The 25,127-nt window shown below is 37.0% G+C and overlaps 1 protein-coding gene across 9 annotated transcripts in view; it reads right to left on the bottom strand.

The window, feature by feature from the left end:
* The window catches only part of INVS (inversin), a 95,104-nt gene that overhangs the window by 7,844 nt on the left and 62,133 nt on the right, over positions 1-25,127 (bottom strand). For all 9 annotated transcript variants that reach the window (XM_032693080.1, XM_032693034.1, XM_032693053.1 and 6 more), the window contains 6 exons: positions 22,688-22,843; positions 21,063-21,292; positions 20,003-20,109; positions 16,529-16,741; positions 9,804-10,105; positions 5,598-6,399 (listed from right to left, as the gene is read on the bottom strand). In XM_032693080.1, the coding sequence (XP_032548971.1) occupies positions 5,598-6,399; positions 9,804-10,105; positions 16,529-16,741; positions 20,003-20,109; positions 21,063-21,292; positions 22,688-22,843 (1,810 nt within the window). The remainder of the gene's footprint in view (positions 1-5,597; positions 6,400-9,803; positions 10,106-16,528; positions 16,742-20,002; positions 20,110-21,062; positions 21,293-22,687; positions 22,844-25,127) is intronic.

Raw genomic sequence — 25,127 nt, 5'->3', positions numbered from 1 at the left:
AAAGAGAATGAGGAAGGAGAGATAAAGAGCGATTTTCTTCTGTTGCTCCATCTGCAATAAGTTCTAAATTAGAACAAAAGACAATACAACTAAATACAAGTTATTTAAATATATGTTATAAGCCAATGAACTGTATAATTCAAACAAAACAGCACCCATATACAAAACAAAATGTACATAAAAGCACAATAGAATGCCAAAGGGGGATGATATGCTCAGTTACAGCCCAAATAATTTTAAACTTTCAATAAGCTTAGTAAATTACCGCTGTGAAATTTGCTGGGTGAGGCAAACCTATTTAATCTTAATTTAGTGAAGCTTCAGAATTCAGGCGTGTACTGTTATGCAGCTCATTAAAATACATAACAAATGCAGGCATCAACTGCATCTTACCTATGCCTGCAAGTTGAGAAGCACTGTATGAATTCAGAACAGGAGCATTACTGAGAGACAGAAGAAAAAAAATTATCCAGTTTTGTTAAATAACATGTCACTTTTAACTTTTCAACAGGGTAAGAGAGAAAGTGAAGGGGGAGCACAATTACAGTGACTTCCTAACAGAACTTGAGCTAAGGATGGGTTAAGTGAATACCACTGCAGGAAAAGCAACTGGGGAACTGTTTTATACTTGAGCAGAAAAGAATACTAAGCTACTCTCTTGGAATTCAGTAATTACTGCCAGATGCCTTTGCTGATACGGGAAATGACCCATTCACAGGCAGTCCACCTTTGCACCCAGCTGTGATTTCATGTTTGTAGAGAACTTCTGGTAGTTTTTAGCAACAAGAAAACAACTGCAGCTCTGACACTGAGAAGATGTAGGCAGTTATCTTTGGAGCAAGTGCACAATTTTTTATTCAGCTGAGAAAAAAAGAAGAATGGAACCAAGTTTGATGCAATATGAGTCTGACATGGTGCCTTACAAAAATACCCAATGCTCAGTCAACAAAACCTCTGTACATAAAAGAAATGTGGAATATATGTGCAGAGTGACAAAGCTGGCAAATGGTATTCACATTCACTGCTGCAGAAGCTCTAAAAAATTATTGCTGCTCAGAGTTATGCATATAGCAATAATATATATAAAAAAATACAACTTCTACTTGACTTCAGTGGGGGAACAACAGTGACAACAACCAACTTATTTCCAGCTTCTGTTGACTCACTGTGGACCCTGGAGAATGGTACAGGCCTCAGTGCCCCCCATGAGAGAGCAAAACAGACACAGGATCCGTAAGCCTCGACGAGCAGGATAAGCAATTAACCTTTGGCAAGTCACACACCTTAGAATACACTTTTGAGGACTACATTTATGAAGTTTTCAGATATGGGAATTGAAACATTCTCCTGAGAACGGCAAGTTTAATATACTTAAGTAGACCAGTACCACTATGTTGTTATGTTTACTTTCAGTAAGTAAAACATGACTATAAAATTTGCAGAGTGAAACAAATGCATTTAATTTTAATTTAGAGAAATTCCAGAACTCAAGCATGTACTTGTCATGTTTCTAATGTAGAATTACACATTGCCAATGTGTAATTCTATTGCTGTCTACAAGCACATGCTACAGTGCAAGTTTGGACCAAAAGACAAACACGGGACCAAGTGGGACCCACAGCCACACAGTAAGCACCTGCTTAAGAAATGTAATTTGGGGTTCAGTGGATGGGAAGCTGGGTATTTCAGAATAACAAACATATTAGAAATCAGCACATACAGCTGCCTAGTGTGAGCTAACAGGAAACCTTAACCATGACTTCTTGGCAGGCACGTGCCACCATCTGACTTGGGATCCATACCCTAAAATACCCACATTGCCTCTTTTTTTGAGACCTATATGAACTCTGCTTGAAAGGCAGAGGCAGAGCTCTCTTCTTTTCTAAAATTAACATTAATGCTATGGTAATGGAAATCAGGAGGAGGAAATCTCCTCCAATTTCACAGCTTTCTTCATCCATGTGAGTTTCACAACACTCAAGACTATAAAGTACAAGTTGAGCTTGAAAGTGTAAGCAGAAAAGACAGCACAGTTCGTGGCCAGTGGGCTTGGGAGAGAGAAGGCAGGACAGAAGCTTAGTTCTTCATAACAGTGTAGTGCCCTCACCTCAGCATCACTGCCCAATGAGCTGTTCTGTGTTCTGCATCAAAACATTCACTGAAATAAATGCATCATGATATTGCTGCAAACTTTATGAACTCCATCAAAGCTCTAGCAACAGTAAACTGTCCACAGACAAAATGACAATGGAAAAACTGCCAAACTAATCTCTCCTGCTGTCTTGCAGAACTTATGATCTTCATTAATGTTCTATGAGTTTTGCAAACAGAGCAAATGTATCTATTTTTCATTATTAATTCTTTAAATAACAAATGTAATCTAAACAATCTTTAATTCCCACAGTTTCCAAAATGCAAAGTGTTAGTAAAGTGCATGCACTTTTTGGAGAGATAGCACACCGTTGCTGTTTGGGCAGGTGGATTGTTTAGAAAGATCCATCCAAAATCTTTTAATAGTCGCAAGTGTAAATGGAATACGGATTTCTGTGCAGGTAAGTTACCTTAATGCAAGGCTTTTGATCCCAATTCTTGAGGACATTTGCACAAGCACTCACTACACATCATTTTGCTTTGACTTAAAGCTATGGCATGCACCTACCCCTCTCTAAGGATTTTAAATCAGTGTTAAAGGAAAACGGCAGAGCCTCCAGTAGCAGTAGTATCACTTGTACCTACACTCTCCTAACCTGCTCCTGACTTACTTTAGCTTTTGGTATCCAAAGGATTTGAACACATAAGACAAGAAGTCAGGATCTACATGAAAAAAGAAGGCCAAGGTGGGCATTGCCAACACCGAGCTGCTTAAAAAGCATTTGGAAGCAGCAGATAAAGACAACTGGCAGAAGTGGTGAAACTCTGGAGAACAAGCTGCTGTTTTGCTTTGCAGTTTGGAGTGGGCATGAGGAATATGGCATGGAATCACAGAACCACAGAATAGTTTAGGTTGTGAGGGACTTCTAAAGACCATCTCATCCACCCTTCCTGCCATGGGCAGAGACACCTTCAACTTGGAGCCCCATCCAACCTGACTTGAATGTTTCCAGGGACGGTGCATTTACCACCTCTCTGGGCAAGCTGATCCAGTGCCTCACCACCCCCATCTTAAAAAACTTCCTCCTTACATCCAATCTAATCCTTCCCTCTGTTTGTTTAGAAATGTTTCCCCTCATCCTGTCACTACAAGTCTTAGTTAAAAAGTCTTTCTCCATCTTTCTTACAAGCTCCCTTTATGTATTCAAAAGCTGCAATCAGGTGTCCCTGGAGCCTTCTCTTCTCCAGGCTGAACAACCTCAATTCTCTCAGCCTGTCTTCACAGGAGAAGTGTTTCATCCCTCTGACCATTTTTGTGGTCCTCCTCTGGACTTGCTCCCAAGAGGTCCATGTCTTTCTTGTACTGGGGATCCCAAAACTGGATGTATAAATAGCAGACAGAGAGCAAAGATGATAGAAGTGCAGAAATAGCTGATACTGTAGAAGTCTAAATTTTCACCAAAAAAAATTAATTCACAAAAAAATCATTCAAAAATGAATACTGTGTTCCAAAATCTTAACTTTTCAGTGGAAAAGGCATGTAGTCATAAAAGCCAATGTAACTTTTATATTCCAACAACAGTGAAGAGATAACCTGGAATATTACTGGACATTAAATCCAATCTTATGCTTGGAAATACTTGTACTGATCAATAAAAGAGCTGGAGCAAACAGAAGTATTCACTGAGCCAACACAAATGTCTAAATGGCCACAATTCAGTTTAGGAACAAATGGACTGCCAGCCTGGACTACAGGGTGTTTGGTCTGGTATCCCTTCCCCTAGTAATGACTGCCAGCTTGGACTACAGGATGTCTGGTCTGGTGTCCCTTCCCTAGTAATGGCAGTGTCAGCTCCTTCTGAGAAAGACAAGACTTCTTCAGCCTTTGCAAGTTAACTGGAAAAAGCAATGAGAGAGATACCAGTTCTCAAAACTCCACAAACAAGCAACTGGCAGTGTTAGTCTCTTCACTCCCTGGTGTTTTTTATAATAAGAAAACACAGGTAATGCTTCACCTTGCAAAATAAGAAATTTTAAGCCTGGAAGCACTACTGAAAGCAGGCAGCACAATCCCATGACTCTTTTATAGCTTTTCAGAGCTACATAGTACTTGACAAAAAAAAGATCTTTTGTCCTGGCCCTGCTTGATGAGGCCCAGAGGACATGCCACTGAGTGGCTGAACAGCCCAGGCTGGCTGCGGTGACAAAGAAAGGAGACCTTGATGCTTCAGTGGCTGAGTGCTTCCCTTCTGCTCCACGCTGTGACAGAGTGGGTTGGATGCAGAGGCTGTCCTGAGCTGGGAAGACAGCTAGTACTCTGCTCCTGGCACAGCAGGGCGAAGAAACCGCCCCTCTGAATTCCTCCACAAGTGAACCAAAGCTTCCAGCATGACCCAGAAGAAGGGAGATCTACCAGTAATCAGCATTCATTCCACAGGCAGTTGGGCATTAAGTCCTGATTCTGCTGTTGCAGGAAACTTGCAGGTTTCCCAGGGACTAGGATAAAAGATGTTACTACCACTATATGCTCCTAGACATCCCACAGGTAGTTCCTTTGATACAGTTTGGTTGGGGGAACAATTTTTGCATCACTACTGAACTACACCATAGGGTGTGACAATTAAGCTCTGAAAGGAACTTGCCTGTTATTTTTTCTTTAATTGAATACTAAGAAATATTACAGCATATAAGAAACTGTTAAACTAGTCAATGATCTGGAAAGAATATTAGTAAACATCAGCAATTTATAGTTTTCTGCATCAAATAAACACTGAAGAAAGTTTCAATAAAAATAGGAAATAAAATATGTACATATTATATGCTTCACCTACGGCTGCCATACTCTTTCTGACTGTTTTGATAAGAAATTAAATATTAAGGAGTACTTTAACAATGACTGTATTTCTCAGGTTGAAACTCATGCATTCATGAAAGCAGGATAATGCTGTGGAAAGCAAACACTGAGATATCTCACTCTCTCCTGTCTGCCTCTTCTGTACAGCAGTTGTTCCTGCTTAATCAAGGTATTGAAGCTAGCGTCAAGTTTTGGCAATGAATGTTCAAAGCTTCCAAACATCCTGTGGTTTGGTTATCCAGTTAAAAGTCAGACCAGAGTACCTGTGTGTCAGTAACTGGTGGTAAAGGGTCTGGTTACAAAAACCTTTTCAGGAAAAACCCTGTATCCTTACATGTGTAACTTTGCTAATGAACACAACGGCAGTGAACTCCAGGAAGAAATTATAATATCAGTGCTTGAAACAAGTTTAATAACTTCTCCAATTATTAAAAGTCATAACTTACCTTGCATTTTTTATGAACTTACTAATGTAATTCTAGGTGACTGGAATTCACTTCCCCTTGTTTGGTGAAGGATTATTAAATGCCTCATTTAGCACTAGCAACATTGTAAGCAAAAGGACCAAATAAAGCACATTGCCAATAAGCTTAATTTAATTTACTTCTACGCATATCTCACTGTTCTCTAACTACTGAAACAGTAGTCTTACCTTCTCCATGACCTCTGTATGACTGTAGCAGCATAGTTCTTCTTCCGAAATAGCTCTTTTCTTTTTCTTTCTTTTTCTATGATCTGCATTCGAATCTCTAAAGGGACTAGTTCAATATTTGTACTTTGCCATGCGACAGAACATAATTGATCATCTGTGTTCCTGGATCCAATTACATCTGTTTTTTCCAAGTTTAAACTGTCAGCAGGAGCAGAACACGCTACTGGGTTTCTTGGCACAGTTCCGGTAGGTTCTGCCCCAGCACACAATAATGGGGAAGCCTTTTTTGCTAATTCATTATTTTCCACTTTGTCAGTTCGTTCCACAGAATGCGTGCTGTCATTTCTGCTGTTTACAAATACTGTTTTGGCACTTCCTGGTCTACTAGAACCAGCTGGTGAACATCGCTTATCATTTACCTCTTTACTTCTGGACTTCTCCCGACATCTTTTGCCTTTGGAAGAAGCTTCACACTGCTTTGAGTTTCTCACAGCCCCACCAGCACAACTGACATCGCAGAAGAATGCAGCCATTCCCTCACAATGGTCCCTCTTGCCAGATGAAGGCTGACTTGGATCCCTTAATTTTTCCCCAACACTAGCAGTCCTACAAGTAGAAGTAGTAAGCCTTCTGCTCCTCCGGGGCACTGTGGCATCAACACTGTGCTCCTTGTGCTTTTCTCCATTCAGTTCTGTAGCAGCTGCAACCTGATGTTTCACTTCACCTTTTGTTCCCTCTTTTGCTTTGTCACAATGGAAATGGACACAACTTGACTTGCTTTTGATATGCTTCCTCGATGAATCTTTGGACAGAGAAATGGAAGCCAACTTTTAGTCTCCGAGCCAGCAAAATATAGTTTAGTTCTCTAAATTTTTTTGCTCAGTTACCTTTGAGACACGCTAGAATTTACTTAAATGAAGAAAAAAAAAAGTAAGCAGAAAGAATCAAAAGAGGACATGATTGCATGTAACAGTAGAGTCCCAAACTTCTTTATTTGCTTACTGTTTTACAAACTATTTTCTTACTCACATTACATTGGAGTTAAAAAAAAAAAGTTCACAGGAAGAAACTATTTCTTCACCAACCTGACTGTACAGGTGTTCTCCCAAGAAACCAGTTTACCATGTGACACAGGAATGCAGCCCCATGAACTCAGCTGCTCATTCCCGGTAACTGGAATGCCGTAAGTGACCATCACTGTTTCAAGCTTTTTTGCTAAATTCCTGCCCTAGCCACCCTGTATCCTGGTACACAGTGACACACAGGATAACCCACTGATCCAGGGAACCCAAAGCCCTTGGCTTCTCTGTACTTCCCTTGACATGTTGAACGAAACTGTGAAGTCCTTCCCGTTCCTCCTTGCTGCTGTGTGACAACTGCTTCTAAACACTATTGTGAGGATGACTCACTCAGAAGCCACAGTGGAGTGCAAAACTGAAAATCTCCCATCATCTATCCACCTTCCATTCTGTTTGGAAACTTAACAGGAAAATGAGGAAATAGACCAGACAGGATGAAATGTAGCAAATAGACAGGATGTTACAGGGTAGGTAGGAGGAGAAAAAGTAAAGAAAGAGATCTTTGATACACTGGAATCACAGAAAATCTTCTGGATCATCCAAAACCTGGTGAAACCATGCTATATTTACCCTCATTGTAATGCCTTTACAGGATGCTCTTGACTGGATAACTGAGTATTGCTCGCTGAACAGATTCATTCTGAACTCTCCAAAACCTACCACCTGGTTTGCACATGCAGCATGCCTTACTTAACTGTAACACATTCTGGATAATGGAAAAAACTCCATGATTTAACTATTCTAGCTTGTCTTTTGACATAGAAATAAACTTTCTTAGGAAGACCAAGCAACAACAAGTGCAGAGCACAAACCCCAAACTTATCTGTTTATACCACAGTTAAGGTTAGTGAAATAACATACAAAGGAAGGATTTATCTGTGGAAAGCAGATCAGAAAAGACCCACCAACTAAATCACATTTTTCACAGCCCAAAGGGTCTAAATTTATATTTAATTCCAATAAAATGACCAATGAAGTCCATTAAAGTTTTGGTCACAAGAGGATTGATTAAAACACCTAATGAGAACCCATTATAGAACTCCATGATTTGATCCTTCTTGCATCAACTTTCCTGGCATCATTTCAATAACAAAAGGAGAACGCGTAACTAAAAGTGACATAGCACTATTTCAAACACTGTTTGGATTGGGCAAAAGGGGGCTTTCTTTACAATCTCTGAAGGTAAACCAGTCTCACCATAGCAAGAAGTACACGTTACAGATTTTCAGAAGAACCTTGAGTAAAGACTTTTATTCTCTTCATGTTTGACACTCATGGTAAAGAAAGATGATCAACAATAGCAGGGAATTTTCTATTTAAAATCCTATCTTTTGCAGAAATTATATTCTGCTTTTAAAGATATATTGAAGAGCAAAAAAAACATTTAGGCAATAGCCTACATGGTTTTAAAATTTTACTTGTAGAACCATCGACATAGAAAAATTATTCTGGCATAGCTACATCAGGAAATATCCAACTTCAGGGAAGCCTTCAATCAGTAGTCCAAGCTGCATGCTGCTGGCATTTGCTGCTAGGTTGAATTCCCTAGCTTCCTGTGAAGGGTAATGTAGAAAACTGAACATTAATGTATTTTTTCAAATGTAAGTATATCAATACTAGAATCCTCTGCAGTAAATTTCACAAATTCAGTCCTGATCTGTGCAGTCAGTTTATATCCCATGTTTCCCATGAATGGCTTACTACCTACTTCCTTAGGTTACTGTCTCAGTGCAAAATCATTATATTTGTTCCAAGAAACAGTGGAAGTCTGACTAATGCAATGCAGTTTCCATTGTCATAACCAATGGTAGATTTTGGCTAAAAATGGATAGTAAAAGAAAAGGTTGATTGTTCCTGTTTTATCATTTCTTTGGCTTTCTCCTTCTCTTCTCACCCCTTCACTGTTGTAATCGTCCCCACATCTTTATTTCTCCTTTCCCCTTTTTCCATGCTTATCAATTTTTCCTCATTATGTTCAATACAGTTATTCATTTTTCATTTGGAAACCACTGTTTCTGATTATTCTTACGTGTTTTACTTTGCCAGCTGAATATTTTCACTAATATAAAGTTAATGCACATGCTGGTAAAGCTTGCTAGGATTTTTAATACCTATTTATCATTAGTTAGCTATCATAGTGTATGTTAGGCTAAGATATGTCTGCTTTTACTATAACAATATAGTTAAGTATTCTGTTTACCAATGTATTTCCATGTAAAAGCTAAAGAAATCTAGGCAAAATGATTCAGTAGAAAAGGTTCTTTCACTTTCTTTTCTTCTGGATTATTATACTGTTCTGATTAGCAGAACTTCCAGAGGGAATAGCAGCAATTTTACACTTGAGGAGTTCTAGCAACTTACCTTAAATAAACTACTTTTCCAATTTTTGCTTCTAATGATAACAAAGATGCTTTAACATTACCAGTTTTGAGATATTTGAGCTATAGGCTACTGTAACTGGCTGAAGTCAGAACTGACTGAAATGTTATTAAGATGCATATCTCATAAAACTAATAAGAAGTGGTCAAGAAATTATGATGAACTGATGATGCATTTACAGATAGAAAAAAAGAGTACAGCAGGGCAAGAAAAGTAACAGAAAGAGTTTTGACACAATGTTTCAGAGTACAATTTCTAAATTCTCACTTCTCAAAAAATATCCTTGAGTGTTCTCAACAAGAGGACTTCAGAGACAAATCACAGGAGAACCCAGTCATGGAAAATGAAGTTGAATGAACAGCTCCCCATGTGTACTAGAAATGTCACTTAGAACAATTTTATCCGTATTTTAACCTTGTTTAAAACCAAAAGTTACCATTTCTTCATTAGCATTCTTCAAGTATACCACAGATATGTCAAATATCTTCAATCTTATTTTCTCCAAAGAGTGTAACCAATAGAAATGCCAACAACCTGTTCTCACATATTTTAGGTATTTTTATAGACATTGTATATGCTGGTGTTTTTGACTACTTCACACAGAGTAAAAGAATCTTTATCTAATTCTATCCTGCATGAATTACTTAAGAATAAGAAATGATAGAGAGACAATACAGGTCCTATATATAAAACACCCCCAGACCTGGACAAAACAGATAACCAGGACAACTAAAAAAAGTTCACAAACCTTGGTTGATTTTATGACCTTCACTCTGAGGCTCCGCTGGTAAGCAACTCTCCTTTGAGGCCCCTTTGCTGGTACAAGCTCTAGGTGAACCTCTGCTATTTCTCCCTGGTTGAATTTGTGAAGCGTTGAGGGGCAGAAGTCTCTTACTCTGTGTATCAGATGGTTTATTAGGTAACTGTGGGACACTGGTGGCCTTCTCTTGATTTGCAGGACTCTGTTGTACTCGAAACTTGCTTTGTTCCACGTTCTGCACCCCTTTCTGTAGCTTGGCTTCTTTTCTCTTACTTTCCTCTTCACGTTTCCTGCAATTATAGAAGAATTACCATAAGAATTTCAAAGACAAAATCTTGTGAGCATGTATCTAACTCAAACACATTTCTCTCTAAAAATCTGACAATGCCACAATAAAACCTTGACTGTAACATCTTTTTCATGAGAAAAGGACACCTATTGCACTGAAATGTCTTAGGTTGATCCAAAGCAACAATGGACTTGCAGCTAAAGCCTAATGAAGGTTAAGTTCTTGTCAGTCATCGGCCCATTCAGTTTGCAGTGCTTTTAACTGATTTTAAAACACTCAATTGTTAAAAACAATTAAATTTAGGGGGTTTTATAAATATACAAAAATTAAAAGTAGGATTTTGAAAATACTCATTATACTAATAACTGTTTTTAATTAGGAATGAAAAAAGTTTTCAAATAAGTAGTAAAGTAATGCAATATATTTGAAAATCAAAAAACTTTAGCAAAAGACATAATCTCTGAAAATTATTTTCTCCTATTTAACTGTCATAATTAATACAGACAATTATAAACAAACTTCCAACTAGCTACTGGTACTAACTTGCTGCTATATATTTATCATTGGTAGATAATTAATTTATTTTACATAAACATATGCCATGCAAATTATAAACACTGGAAATATAAGATCTGAATTAAAAACTTGTGCGCATATAGTATGCCATTTCATTTATGACATTTGGATTTCAAAAATGAAAGAAATCACGTCTCTCTTAGTGTAGACATAACATAGCATTTTGAACAAAGTAACGAAAGATGCATCTGTTGAATAAAATTTTGCAGCCTGTTTTGAAAAGTGGGTTATCATTGAACTTCATCTTTTAAATACTTTTTTCTACCAAGCAGGATAAACCCAAGAGCACATAGCAAATGTTACACACCTACCTACCAGTGAATTTGTTTTTATAAATTAAGCACTGGTTGCTAAATGAAGTGACACTTCTCCTGTTGGAATGGACAGGCGGTAAATGTCGTATCATGTAGCTGCCCTATATTTTAACTTGCTTCCAATGCTACAACACAGTTTGCAGACTGTTGCCACATTATCTCTCGGCACGGCGTATGACAGGTTAGTTACGCAGCGTGCCAGCCCCAGTTCCCACGAGCCGCATCAATGCCAGCGTGTGTCACCGCAGTGTGAGCTGCCAGGGAGAAGACTTAACTTTATCTGTCAGTACTATCTTATCAAGTATGCTCCGGCAGACGAAGCTGATTGAACTTTGCACCTGAAAAGCTGCTAATTGATCTAAAAGGATACACTCCTAGCAGCCTGAGGTTCAGTATTCCCTCTGGCCTGGAAAAAAAAGGGGCTAGTTTCGGACAATATTGGCATTCCACAACCGGACTATATGGGGATGTTGGGTTTGTGTACGGTATAGATCTCGCTGCCATTACTGAGCCATTTGAGCTGATAAATCAGATCTTACTATTCACAGAATAGTAATTTTCTTCACAAGAATTAAGCAGCCTATTACCAATGTCCTCCATTCAGGGTATTAGGAAAGGAAATGTGAGATGGGCTGTATGATACACAATCAAGCCAGAGTGGCCTGCACGCCTTTGATGAGCAGATCAACTCAAAACAATAACTTCAGCAACATACCAAATGCTATGGAAATGACACAGGACCAGAAATTGAGAAGTAAAAGGGGATTTTTTTAAAAGAGGTTTTGTTTGTGTGCTAAAATTTTTCAGATTAAACTGAAGAAATAATAAAGGGAAGGGATTTCAAAGCTTCCTATTCATAGACCATCATCCTAATTGTCACAGTAGACCTTAGACGATTAACAGACTCCTGAATACAAAAGAGCCTCCCCTTGTGTTTTGCTTTATTTTATCAGAAATTCAGTTTGTATTACAATGAGGGATATATTCGAAATTAAAATTTTCAAGTTTTATTGTTGTCTAAGTTGATAGACTAGGTTTCACGAGCAAGTAAAGGAAGTAGACAAGTTCCTAACCTAAGGGCTCTCAGTCATTCTCAGGAGGTTTCTGACGACTCAGCAGGATCCAAATTTGGGCTCTAAAGTTAGACATCTACAGCTCAACAGTGGTAGCAGAGCTGGCAAGCCAATATTTTCCACTGTAAATGCAATAGAATTTTGTCCAGAATGGCCATAAATTTGTATTTTGTTGCAAAAGTGAAAGAATGAAAACTGAGCCTTTAGCAGATGGTAAGGAACAGTTTCAGCCTTACATATTACTGAAGACACAGAGACTCTGAATTTTTGATCCTGCTCATGTGAATTCAACCTTTTCTATTTTGTCAAGAACACTTCACTTTTTTGTCTACTGACTGGATGATGTTTTAAATTTAGAACATGTCCATATACCTGGACAGTGTTTTCAAATTTATGCTTGCCAAAAAAAAAAAAAAAGTTACTTAAAAAATTTCAATCGAAAATGGATCTCCTGGTATGATTCTACTACTGGTGAAGCTTTATCTGGAGTAAGAGGAGTTGTATTTCATGCTGTGTAAACAGCCACCCCCTGCTATACAATCTAGCATGATGATGGTTTTTAAAAGCATGACACTGCTGACTCATGACATGTTCAGCTTCTGATCTACTGCAGCCTTTTAAAGAGATAATAAAAAATGATAAGACAACTGTTAATTTCTGTCCAGCATTTCTGTGTTGACTGGTAGTCAAATGTGTAGAGCAGTCTATTTGTCCTTCCCTGACTATTTATTTTTTCTTCAGACATTTCTCTTATGTATTTTAACACCATTCTGATTTCAAATTTAGTCTTCAATGTGCTTACAGTCTTCTGCAACTTGGTGCTATTCTCAGATTTAACATTTTACTTTTTAAATGAAAATTCAGATTCATGATGGATATACTTGAAATTCTCATCTATATACACTTCCAGTTTAAAGGAGAGAAATGAGAAATTTTCCATGAGAAAGTATGAAAACTTAAGGCAAGTCTGAATGACAGCTACAGTTTCTTCATGGCCACAAAACTTGTTATTCTGACACAAACAAAAAAAACCAAAAGACATGAAACACTTCAGCCTTCTTAGCATCACTTGTGGGCCAACTCTTTCTTTACTCTTCCTTTTACCATGAGTATGTTTACAATGGTTTATTGTGATACGTCACATCCCTTGCCAGTTCTTCTTATTTTGTACCTCAGCTTGCTTAACTTTATAATTGTATTTCTTATTACCCTCAATTTTAGTAATTACACCAAATTTCCCCTGCATGCTTTCAATTTTCAGGTCGCTGAAAAGCTCAGTAGTTTCTCTGTTGCTACACTCCCCTTTTTTTCTCAACATTCAGGCCTTATAATTAGTTTTTCGAAAAACCTCATAATCTACTTGTAGTCTCTTGTGCTTTTCAAAATCTTTCTGAAGGCTATTTAATTGAACTGTTTATTTTCTTACTGTTCTTCTTTTCCTAAATATCACCAGTTACTTTCTCTTACCCAGTTTCATCCATTTCCCTTCCACATCCACATCCACCCTCAATCAGTTTCCTCCAACTGGTCAGAATGAAAAACAGAAACACAGTATCAGGAGCTCATTCTGAGAAACTGAATGGGAAGGTGGACAAGTGAGTGCCTGTCTTTCTCAGGGACCAAAGTGATACTAACCAGAATACAGTTTCACAGATTGTTCTTCTGGCCCTTTTTGAAGCTGGGTACAACATTTGCTTTCCTCCAATCACAGGGGACCTTCCCTAGTCTCTGTGATCTTTCAAAGATGTTGGAAAGTGGCCTTTTAAGGGCATCGGTTAGTTCTTTCTTCACTCTTGGATGCAGCCAATCTGGTCCCATTGACTTGTCTGGGCTGAGTTCTCTCAAGCCACTCCCGACTTAATCCTCATTCACAGTTTGTAGTTCTCCTCCTCCTTGAAACACTTCTCTAAGAAAAAAGGCCTGGGAGAGCTTCTTCTGGAAGATTGAGCAGAAGGCATTGAGCACTTCTGCCACACCTGGGCCTGTTGTCACTAAATGCACCATTTGGCAACAGCCCCACATATTCCTTGCTCAACCTTGTAGTAATGTTTTACTACTTCTACTAATGTAGAAGCAGAAACCCACCTTGTTACCTGCAACATCCCTTTAAAACCTCAACTCCATTTGAGTTCTGGTGTTCATGATACCATCTCTACATGCCAAAGCAATGTTTTTACACTCTTCTTTTGCAGTCTGTCCCTACTTCTACCTCCTGTATACTGCCTTTTTGCATTTGACCTCTGCCATGTCTTCCCTGCTAACCCAAATTGGTCTCCTGATATGTGTCTTTGCTCAATGGCATAATAGTGTGCACGTTGTTTTTGTCTGCATCAACCTTCATTTTATAAATTACCATTTCTTTGATATAGGAGAGAACATGGGCGAATGTTCTATAGAAATAATGTTGTATAGAATGTTGTATAGAAATAATTCACAGGCTTTGAATACAGTGAATGTAACTTCACCAGAAAATACAGGTACAAGATGCTGGCTGACTTTTAGTTAGGGTATAAAAGGAAAAAAAAGAACAGGCTAATTAAATCATGCAGATTTAGAAGTGATTTATCTTCGTGAGACCCTCTAAAACAACATATTAAAAAGCAAGTTTTAAATACATACACTGAAATAGAGGGGGGAGTGTGTGTGTTCAATCTAGGAGTTCACCATCATTCTGGATTGCCACATAATGACTACTTTCATCTGGAGAGCAGATTTTTAAACATCACTAGGGATATTAGGTTTTTTTGTATGCAGCAACACCCTGGCCAATTTCAGCTCTGGAATGCACAGATGGGTACACAGAATGATGACAACATAATGTCCCCTTCAGTTTATTACAGATCATAAAATTGCAATTAAATAAAATTTGTGATGTGACAACCTGATTTGCTTGTACACTCCAGTTGTATTGTAATTCTGTTTTTATGGTATTTGATACACAGACTTTGATTCTATTGTTTTCAAACAAATCAACAAGAGCTAAGTAAGTCTCAGAAAGTACATCAGAAACCCACAAAGGAAAACTATTACAAAAATACCCCCAAATTTCCATGAGGCAATTCTTTTCCATTTAATCTTCTAGATGGGGTATCATAGATTCTTCTAAAATTGACTGTCATCACAAAGGATAAAACTATCTCATTTGGTAAAGTCAGTTGTGACCACACAGAAATACATAGAGTTCTCCACATTAAAAAGAAATTCATAAAATATTTGGTATACTTTCAAAGGCAGCTTCTCCATGCATGGTTTTGACTTCTACTGACTTTAGCAGAAAAGGCAAATAGTAGAAGGGCTACATGTTAAAACTTCAGGATCTAAAGATGCGAGCAAGAGATCAGTTATCTGATACTTCTAGCTTTGGTTCTTACTGGGAAATAACAATTGTTATCCAGTATAGTATAGTAGCAATCAAACCCAGTGAAGGTCACACTGGCCAGTTATGCAGAACATCAAACTACCAAATCTGATAGAGTGGAGCGCAGCTGAATTTGTCTATGATACACAGATGCAGCAAAAATACCTCTAAGTGCAATAATTATGTTGTGTGGCTTTTTCATATGACCTCTCTTTACAGAAATAATACTAAAAAATCATGCAGAAATCTTTTTAGACTGTTACTTTTTTCATCCCAGAATCAGATTTCTTCATGAGAAACCAGGTGCTAATTTGTTTTATTTCATACTATGAATCTTAAGGATAAAGGCCAAGGAAGCCAAGCATTTTGATAATCATTTATGTACCTTCTGATTTTTAAATTTCACTACTTTGCTACCCTTACCTCCTTTAAGCAGGGTAGAAACTCAGTCAGAACCTACACATCTTGCTGATAACTATTTGAATTGCATATGTTAGTTATCTATAATCCAATATAACCAATTCATAGGAATTCTAATTCAAGACCAGAAAACATAAATGCAGAGAATGATACTGCCAAAACTGAAATTGCAAATAAATCCAGGATTTTGGTTTGCTAGAAAAGCACAACCTCTCCTGTGAAACATTAAGTTAAGCCTTACCAAACCAGGCTTTCCCTTGTTTGTTTTTTCTTTTCCTTCAACTATGTATTAATTACTTTTCATAATTAATTTTCATAATAACAAGACTTGATAGGTCACTAATTACTTCCGTTACATTAATGTGATAAATGTTTTCCAAGCCTTTTAATCATCATACAGAGTATCAGGCAAAGATTCATGGAAACATGGTAGTTTCTCAGATTTTGGTATTTTGCCTTTCTCTTGCATACTATATAAAGTTCGTTATTCAAATTGGGATTATATGGAAAATAAATTTCGTCCATCTATAGGTATATGGGAGTTATAAGCTTCCTTTGGTTTCACAAATGTTACTAAGAAGAACACTAAATGATGATGAATAACAAATAAAATCATACACTGATGAATACAAACTTATGACAAATGTCCATTTGTTGGAGAAGATTTCAAGTCTCAGACTTACTTGGCAGCAGCATCTTTTCTCAGCTGTTCATGTTTCATTAGGAGATTCTTCCTCTCTTGAAAAGCCTTTCTAACTTTGTATCCTTTGTAGACAGCCTGGATTTTGAAAGCAGCAATATCCTGAATGGCAGCTATAGACAGAGCCCCATGCTCTAACATGAACTGAATCACTTCATGGTGTTCCCCAAGCAAGGCATAATCAAGTGGAGTATATCTAAAAAAAACCAAACAAATCACAACAATTATTACTGATTCTAACTATAATGTGCATTTATTTCACCCTCATTTCATATTAAGGCAAGTTCTAGAATGAAGAGAGATTAAACACTGCTTTCAGTACGCTGTTTCATTAATTTTTAAGTATTGTTTTCCTGTCCTATTGATTCTACACATTGTGATTATGTTTAAGACTTATTTTTTTCTTGTCATATGGAAATGTGGGAGGGATCAGACTGTATGAAGTGTTTGGTCAAAATCTCCCAAAACCCCGTCCACAGAATTAACTGCTTTAGTCAAGTGATCTTTAAAAGCTGTTATTGAGGTTTTCATATAGAAATCTAAAGAAAAAAGTAAGTTAAAACATTTTTGTGCTATTTCCATATGAATTTAAGTTCTGGAGACTTACTGTCAAATATGTCTTAGCCTCTATAACAACAACTGAGGACAGTATGACTGACCAAGCAGCAGGTTTAGATCAGTATCAAGGGATAATATCCTTTTTTAAAGTACTAGGAAGACTAAAGTCTGTTTCCAAATGGACACAGGTGTTAAAAATATTAAATTCTTTGGGTTTTAATGGTGTCAAAGCCACCTAAGCCCTTTTAAAAATAATTCCCAAATTTCCCATTGTCAGCGCAGGATCAAAATTTACATATCTCCCTCACCAACACTGAAACATTAGGCAGAGACATTTAGTGACTGAAAATTATTAAACAGACCATAATCAAGACCATATAACATAAGACTATCAAATAACAAGTGTCAATACATGTGATTGTGAAAATTAGGGCTCTTCTTGATGGTAACTTGCTAGGACGCAGTGCTGGTAAGCAAAGAAAAACAGACAGAAAGCACAATTGGACTTGCCACACAGCAATGATTTGATGATGGAAGGATTAACAGTATCTGAACTGAAGTGTCTGCAGGAATAAAGACAATGACATAACATGAAAATCTGTATGTCAAGGTGTGTTGCTGGTAGCATTTAAAGAGATACAGATTTTTGATAACCCAGAAATGGGAACTTCAGAAAGAACATAATTCCAGTAAAATACATTTTTAAAGTATGAGTAATTTTGAATATTTTAAAGACACAAAAGACACTAAAACAAACTTTATGCTACTACCATGTATCTACCAAGACAATGTATTCTCTTACAGGTCCCAGTCATGAGGACCCATATTTTTAAACATAGATTCTATAACTCCATTAGAGCTTCCTTTGAAAGTAAAAAAATCACTCAAATCAAATCTGAATAGGGATTTGTATGACTGGACACTACCCATTCAAGGCTGTTTACATACACTTCTCTAGTGTCAGTTCAAAGCCTGTTATAAATTTTCTTTTCCACTGATTCTCTCTAAAACAGATAGCTTTCAAATCCAGTTGGCTTCACAGGAAAACACATGAAGAAGATGTCAGCCACCAGCTGTTATAAGGAATTTTAGCATGAAGGCAGTCAAACAGCAGCTAGCCTTGCATCACATGATGCACCCAGGATGGTAAATTGAGTTACAAAATAAATTTGCGAAGAACAACAAACCCAGCACCCTCCAGACCAGCACTTGATCACGTATCTGGCAAGCAAATGGGCAGCTTAAAATCCTAGATGCAATCTCAGCTTCATCTTTTACTAATCTAATTAGCTTGAACCATTACATTTGAATTTTTAACTGGTATCTCATATTGGACTCTAAGAAAGTAAAGACTGGAAGCTTCTGATTATAGATATATTGGGAAAAAAATTACTATTTGGTGAAATTGTTACTGATTAAAAAAGCAATTTCATCCAATAACAGATGAACCATATCCCTGAGGTTATTTTTATTCTCTCTTACAACACTCAACTTGATTTTTCTACTTTCCAAAATTCCAATTCCTCAACAGTAAAAGAAGATTTGTAGATATGTATCAAGATACAATTGTGCAATTTTGATATACTATATAGATTTTAGCAGAATTATATTTAAAGACTGATTCATCTAGAAATACTGGAGATCTCTTTTGTTCTGCACATGAACTAGTGCTTAATGGTAGAAATTTGGAATACTGCTGGTTATATTCTGAGTAATCTAGATTTATAGATATGAATATGTATTAATGCCAGAAGGAAAACAAAAATAACTATCTGAATGTGGTAAACCACAGTTAAGGTCTTTTCTTGGCATTTGAGCATCATTAGTATATTTCTACAAAGTAAGGATAACAGCAGCCTCCTTTCTGGCAAAATAGTGGCTTTTAATCTTATTTTTTAGGAGTAATTTAATTACAACTGTTTATTTAATTTTCTATAAAAAAATTACTAAAGAGAGCACTGGCACTACTTAATTAGGAACTAGTTATACTTTCATTTCTGTTTCTCAATAAAAAATAAGAAGAAGAAGGGAAGAGAAATCTGAGTGGTTTAGAGTAGAGAATAAAAGAAAAATGATGGGAGAAGAAAGCAATTAAAAACTGGGATAAGTATGGAAGTATCAAATTTAGCACTGAAATATGGGGTTTCAAACTCCTTAAGTTATTTAAAATGTTGAAATATTCAAATTTATATGGCGTACTGTTCATAGTTTTATTTATAATTATGAGGAGGTCATCTACTCTAAAAAAAGGCATTATATATTTCTGCTAACAGTAATTATCTTCACGGTCAGGCGACTAATTTGAACTCCACAACCCCAATCACTTTTAAAAAACTATTATTTATATGTCAATGAAAGACAAAGAAAAGAGATGCAAATGTGCTGTCTCTTTATGATTATAGGAGACTTTTTCTTTTTTGAACTAGGCCTTTAGAATACAGTTAGCCACCAGGTACTTCGCAATCACTATTTTAAAACATAACATTACATTTCTCCCATTTTCTTTCTTCTCACTGAATTCCTACCAAATAGAAAAGAAAAACTCCAGTCTACTCCAACAGCAGCAGAAATGCCTTTTCATCCTTTGTCTGTACATACCTATTATGAACTTCATATAAATGAGAAAGATCTTCAATATATCAAACAAGACTAGAGTAAGTAAATACTTGCAGAAATCTCTAAGTTCAAGGTTCAAAAGTATAAATAGCTGAAGCTGCAATGTCTTAGTTAAAGGGGAGAAATTTCACATTAGAAAAGCAGCTGACACTGAAGCGCAAGATTACAGGACTCCTTTGAGATGCAAGATTAGGATTCTCTTGCAATATCTGAACACTTAACATTTAAATTGTAGGTAGCACTTCTGCTAAATTACAAAATAACACATTCAGACAAGCAATACCTCTCCTCACTGTTCTCCATATGGTTAGGAAAGGCATCAAAACCAAGCAGCAACTTTATAGCATCAAGGTAGCCATTGTTACAGAGCCAGTGCAAGGCAGTTCTTCCCTGTAAACAATAGAAACAGAACAAAAATAAGCATTATCCCCAAACTCTATCATGCTACAATGAAAGCCGTAAATCATAGTGTAATTCAATGCTTTTCTGGACATGAAGGACAAACTAGTTCTAAATAAACTTCTTTATTAAAATAAGAAGAATACAGCACTTAAAAATTAATTTATTTTTTTTTAAACAAGATTACAACACTAGTGCTTTTTCACCTAAAGCAGCTGAAAAGTAGCATTAGGAGACTAGCTCTAGAGTTGCTTTCTTTGCAAAAGAAAGAACTCATAATGAAAACCACTTTTCTATTACTTGGAATTATCTATGCCCTACAAAGAATAACTACAGAAAAATTTAACAAATTTTGACTGATGAGGTTCTACCGACTTCTGAGAAATCATGTCATATAAGAAAGAGATCTGTTACAGGTTGCACAATTACTCTGGCTCCTAATTTCACTAACTGGCTTGAATAATGGCACAAAAGAACATATAACCTAGTAAGTATTCCTTTTTTTTTTTCACCTGAATACAGTATACATACATGGATACTTATGTGGATTAGTAATTGAAACAGTTCTTGTGCAATCTCACTTGCAATACCTTACTTTCTTGCTTGCTCTGTCTCTATGCTAAAGAAACTAATTTCGGACTATAAAATCACATTCCTATGTGAGCTGTTAATAAGGAATCACAGAAGTTAAGAAATCAGATTATTAATATGGCTCCTCATACAATCACACTTTGATAAGGAAAAATCAAAAGTGATATGGAAAAATACAAATCTTCAATTCATGCTGCACATTAAAATACTACTTTTCATATAAGATTTTTGAAGTGGAGGCAGCAAAGATGCTTCTATGTCCCAGAAAAGAGAAGGATCTTGAAGAAAAGGAATATGTTTTGATGTATGGTTATTCTAAAGTTAATTATATACCTCAGTGAAGAACAACATACCTCTTTATCCTGGATATTTGGATCTGCATTGTTTTCCAGTAACACTACCATGCAGTTAATGTAACCTCCATAAGCAGCACACTGCAGAGGTGTTCTACCTGCATAATCCTGCACATTAGGGTTGATTTTATTTTCTATCAAGATTTGGCACACGTCAGCATTTCCTCCCAGGGCTGCCCAGTGAAGAGGTGAATGGCCATCTTGGTCAACCAAATCTACTCTTGCCCCTCCTGAAACAGCAAATATATTTTTGAGCATAAAAAGAAAACACTTTCGAATGTTAAGAAAAGAAAAGAATAAGTTCATGTTCAACTAGAACTTATTTGGTAAAATGACAATTTAGACAAGTATTTCTGAAAATAATTTGAATTTTGTTATTCAAATCCTTTCTGATGCTTTAGAATCTCCAGATTTATCAAATGCCCTTGGAAAGCCTAGGCTCTACTTGTTTCAGGCCTATTAATTGTCAGCAAAACCTTTATTTGTTAACAAGAAAAATACTTTTAAACACTAGACCTCAGATTAAATCTGTTTTTAAATCTCTAATGTAGGCAAGATGAAATATTTACAGTGTAAGAATAATTTTTGGAAAAGTCTTAATTTTTTTCTTAATTCAAGCATGTTAAAGCTCTTTAACGCAGATAATAAATTTCTGTCTTCTTGCAAGATGTAAAAATTCTGTACAAAAATAAAACTCCACAAATACAAAAGCTTGAACCAACCAGCAACGATGACTGTCTATATAATAAAACATATAATTAAACATAACTCGATTATGTTTACAAGGTTCTTGCACACACAAAAGCTAAATGGCACAGAGAGTGGGAGGAAGAGCTTCACAGGAGGTTAAAATATGCACAGCAGATCATGAAGGGAAGCAGATTTTTCAGTAAGAAAAGATGGTTGATGGAAAACTTGCAACTTTTTAGCCTGGATACTTCATCTGTCCATAAATGGGATCATGTCTGAAGTAGGAGGGAGATGTTTCTGGGAAGCTAAAATGACAGAATCTTGCATCTAGGATACCACTGTTGTTTCACCGTACTTCTTACACTTCAGCAGATATTTTACAATTATCTAACACTGTGTACACTGTTAAAACCTGTTTCTGTCTACAAATAAAATACTGCTTCTAAAAACCAATCAGAGGAAAATATTAATGATGTAGGATTTTGACAGCTATCTGCATTAAAAAATAAAGATTCATTTAAATGGCCAAAAAATCTTCAAAGAAGGCTAGAAATGCTTTCTCACAAAAGTGAAGAAAGCTTAATTTGGTCTTTTTGATGAAGAAAAAAAAAAAAAGAAAGAAAAACAATGATCTGCTGGGGGGAAGTGTTGCTTTGAGAGACTAGAATGTACTTGCAAGGGCCTGAGCAGAAATGAGCTGTGAAAAGAACTCTCCCAGTCTTGAAAGTTTTATATTTAACACTTATTTTGCACAACAATCTGATAATCTTTTACATTTACTAGTGTTACCCCACAAAGAGTACTTATAGACAAAACCCCCTCTAGGGAAGCAATTTCCTACCCCCACCTCTTGCTCAGCTATCTATTTATTTCCCAGTCCCACAGAAAGCAGCACCAGAACTCCGGACAAGTTTGTGAAGTCGTTAAGAGCTGACCTTTAATGAGTGTTTGTATCACTTCTTTGTGTCCCATCTCACAGGCTCGGAAAAGGGGGGTATGTTTCATGACATCCAGAGCATCTACCTGTGCATTGTGCTCCAACAGCAATTTCACTGTGCTGACATGGCCAGAAAGGGCAGCGGCGTGTAATGCTAGAAGAATTAAGGAGTAGGAAAAGCAAACCACAGTACCATAAGCTTCGGAAGTTCACAGTTAGAACAGTCAAAATAAAAATTCATTTCAACCATTTTGGTGGAAAAGGTACTTTTCAACCACAAGAAACTGAAGAATCCTAGCAAGTGATTATATAACAACATTTTCTTGCCACATAAGCCATAAGCAGGATAACTGTTAGCCCTGAAACATGTTTCTAACTTGCACAAATGGAAATTTTAAGCTTAACACTACCAAGATCGGCTTATACTGAGGATATGTGGAAGATTAGCAGCTTCTGATTAAGAGAATATTACATTATTTACTTCTGCCTCTGTTTTGTGGCATTTCTGAGACTGCCCATCACCAGTGAAAGAAACTTTTAATTATTTCTTTAATGCTTTTCTGAAAATACCTTTTTTTCCTTTCAAATAAACAAAGTTGTCTCAACCAAAACTAACTACAGATTACCACCCAGCTGTTCCTGCTCCTCCCAGAGCCTTTTCGGAAAAAATTTTACACAAAATTTTGTACTAAGGCCATCGTATCTTGCACGCACAGCATCTCCAGCTCCCTAGTTTCTTCAGGAAAAAAAAAGATTACAAACTAGGTACTGCATTTTGTCTCATCTCTACAATTTATGATGTTCAGTTGAATGAAAACTACACTACTTCAGATACTTCAGAAGTCGGAGTTCTAGATGTGGCGTCCTGTAACTGGAGTTGCTATTGCCATCCTGCAGGTACTGTCAGCTGGAGTTGAGGAAAATGTTGGAATACCAGTCTGACTAGTTCACAATTCTTACTGAAGGAAAGGAGAACTACACAGAGCAATGAGATTTCAAACCAATGGAGGACACATAAACTGCTGATTTTATTTACAATTTGAATTCAAAATGCTTTGGATTGTTTCCTACAGTCAGCAATCAAATCAGACAACCTACATTCTCACACTGCCTTACATGTGGAATATTTTACAGATTAAAAAAAACAAAATAATTTAGAATAAAACCACAAAAGAGTGCAGTTCATAAATGTGCATTTAATAAAGTGAGTTCCCCGTGAAATTTCAGAGGTATTCATCCTTAGTGAGAATTGAGTGTGCTCAAGCCAGAAAAAATGTGGGGCTCTAAACAGTATATACATGTCTTGTTTTATGTACCTACATGTATTTGTTTAATATTAAAACAGACAGGGTCAGGATCCAGCAGAGGCATTATACAGAAATGCACATCACGAAGCCCAGTGTGAGAAGGAACTGCTTCTTGAACCGTAGCCAGAATACCAAAACAGTCTGGCTTTTTGTATCTGCCAGCTACTGTGTAGCAGTGGTACCAACTCCGCACACCTTATGAAACAGTAACCCAGCATAGTCTGTTACACAGGTACTAATAAAATACTCAGGTTGTTCGTATTGTCCATGAACCTAATCCAGCTGAAGTGTGTTGCCGTAAAACAGTCTCAATATCAGCGATAGCAACTGGATACAGATGAATGCGGCACTGGGGTCACAGTCAGAGACACTATGAGAAGTGCTGCCTTAGTAATTGAAATCATGCTTTTGAGATGACACTGATGTTTAACTGTTGGAGCTAAAAAGCACAGCGGTGCTCACCGAGCTCATGAAAAATAAGCGCATCTCCAGCAACCATGTGAGTGGGTGGCTATCAGTAGAAATTCAACAAGAATGAGATCCCTGCCGCTTTGTACATTGGGAAGGGCCTGGTTTTCATGGTCTGACCTCAAAGTAAACTCTAGGTTCTGGTTTTTGTCCTGAATTTCTTATGAAACCAAAGGCAGTAAACCACTCCATCAGATGACACATGGGGTGTGTGTAACAATACAATAGAAAAAGAGCTGCTGTGTCAGCTTGGCTGGTTCTTCCCCCCTATCACTCATTCTGACGCAGGCATCTCGTTTCGCACTTTGTGCTCAATATTTTCTTGTAAGCCAAATTTTCTGTGATGGAGTCACGGTGACTGAAGAGATTCTTCAGCCAGCTGGTTACAATAGGCCCTTTGTTCAGCCGACAGACAGAACCCTCTCCATTGTGCGCAGTGACGGCAGAGCTATAAAGCTGCCCCTGTAATGCTCCTGCAGCGCTGATCTCTGAGAAGAGGGAAATTCCTTTCCCTTGGTGTCATTCTCCTACACAATACTGAGAGTCCCGATGTTCTAGCAAAGCTGAATGGAGAGCTTGCTCTTTTTTAAGTAAATGCAAAAAGGCTGCGTTAATGCAACATTATAACTGAGCTTAACTGAGTCGCACACAAAAGTCAGAAAC

The sequence above is a fragment of the Chiroxiphia lanceolata genome, chromosome 1, assembly GCF_009829145.1.
Source record: "Chiroxiphia lanceolata isolate bChiLan1 chromosome 1, bChiLan1.pri, whole genome shotgun sequence".
NCBI classification, from domain to species: domain Eukaryota; kingdom Metazoa; phylum Chordata; class Aves; order Passeriformes; family Pipridae; genus Chiroxiphia; species Chiroxiphia lanceolata.
This window is presented reverse-complemented; position numbering and strand designations above follow the sequence as displayed.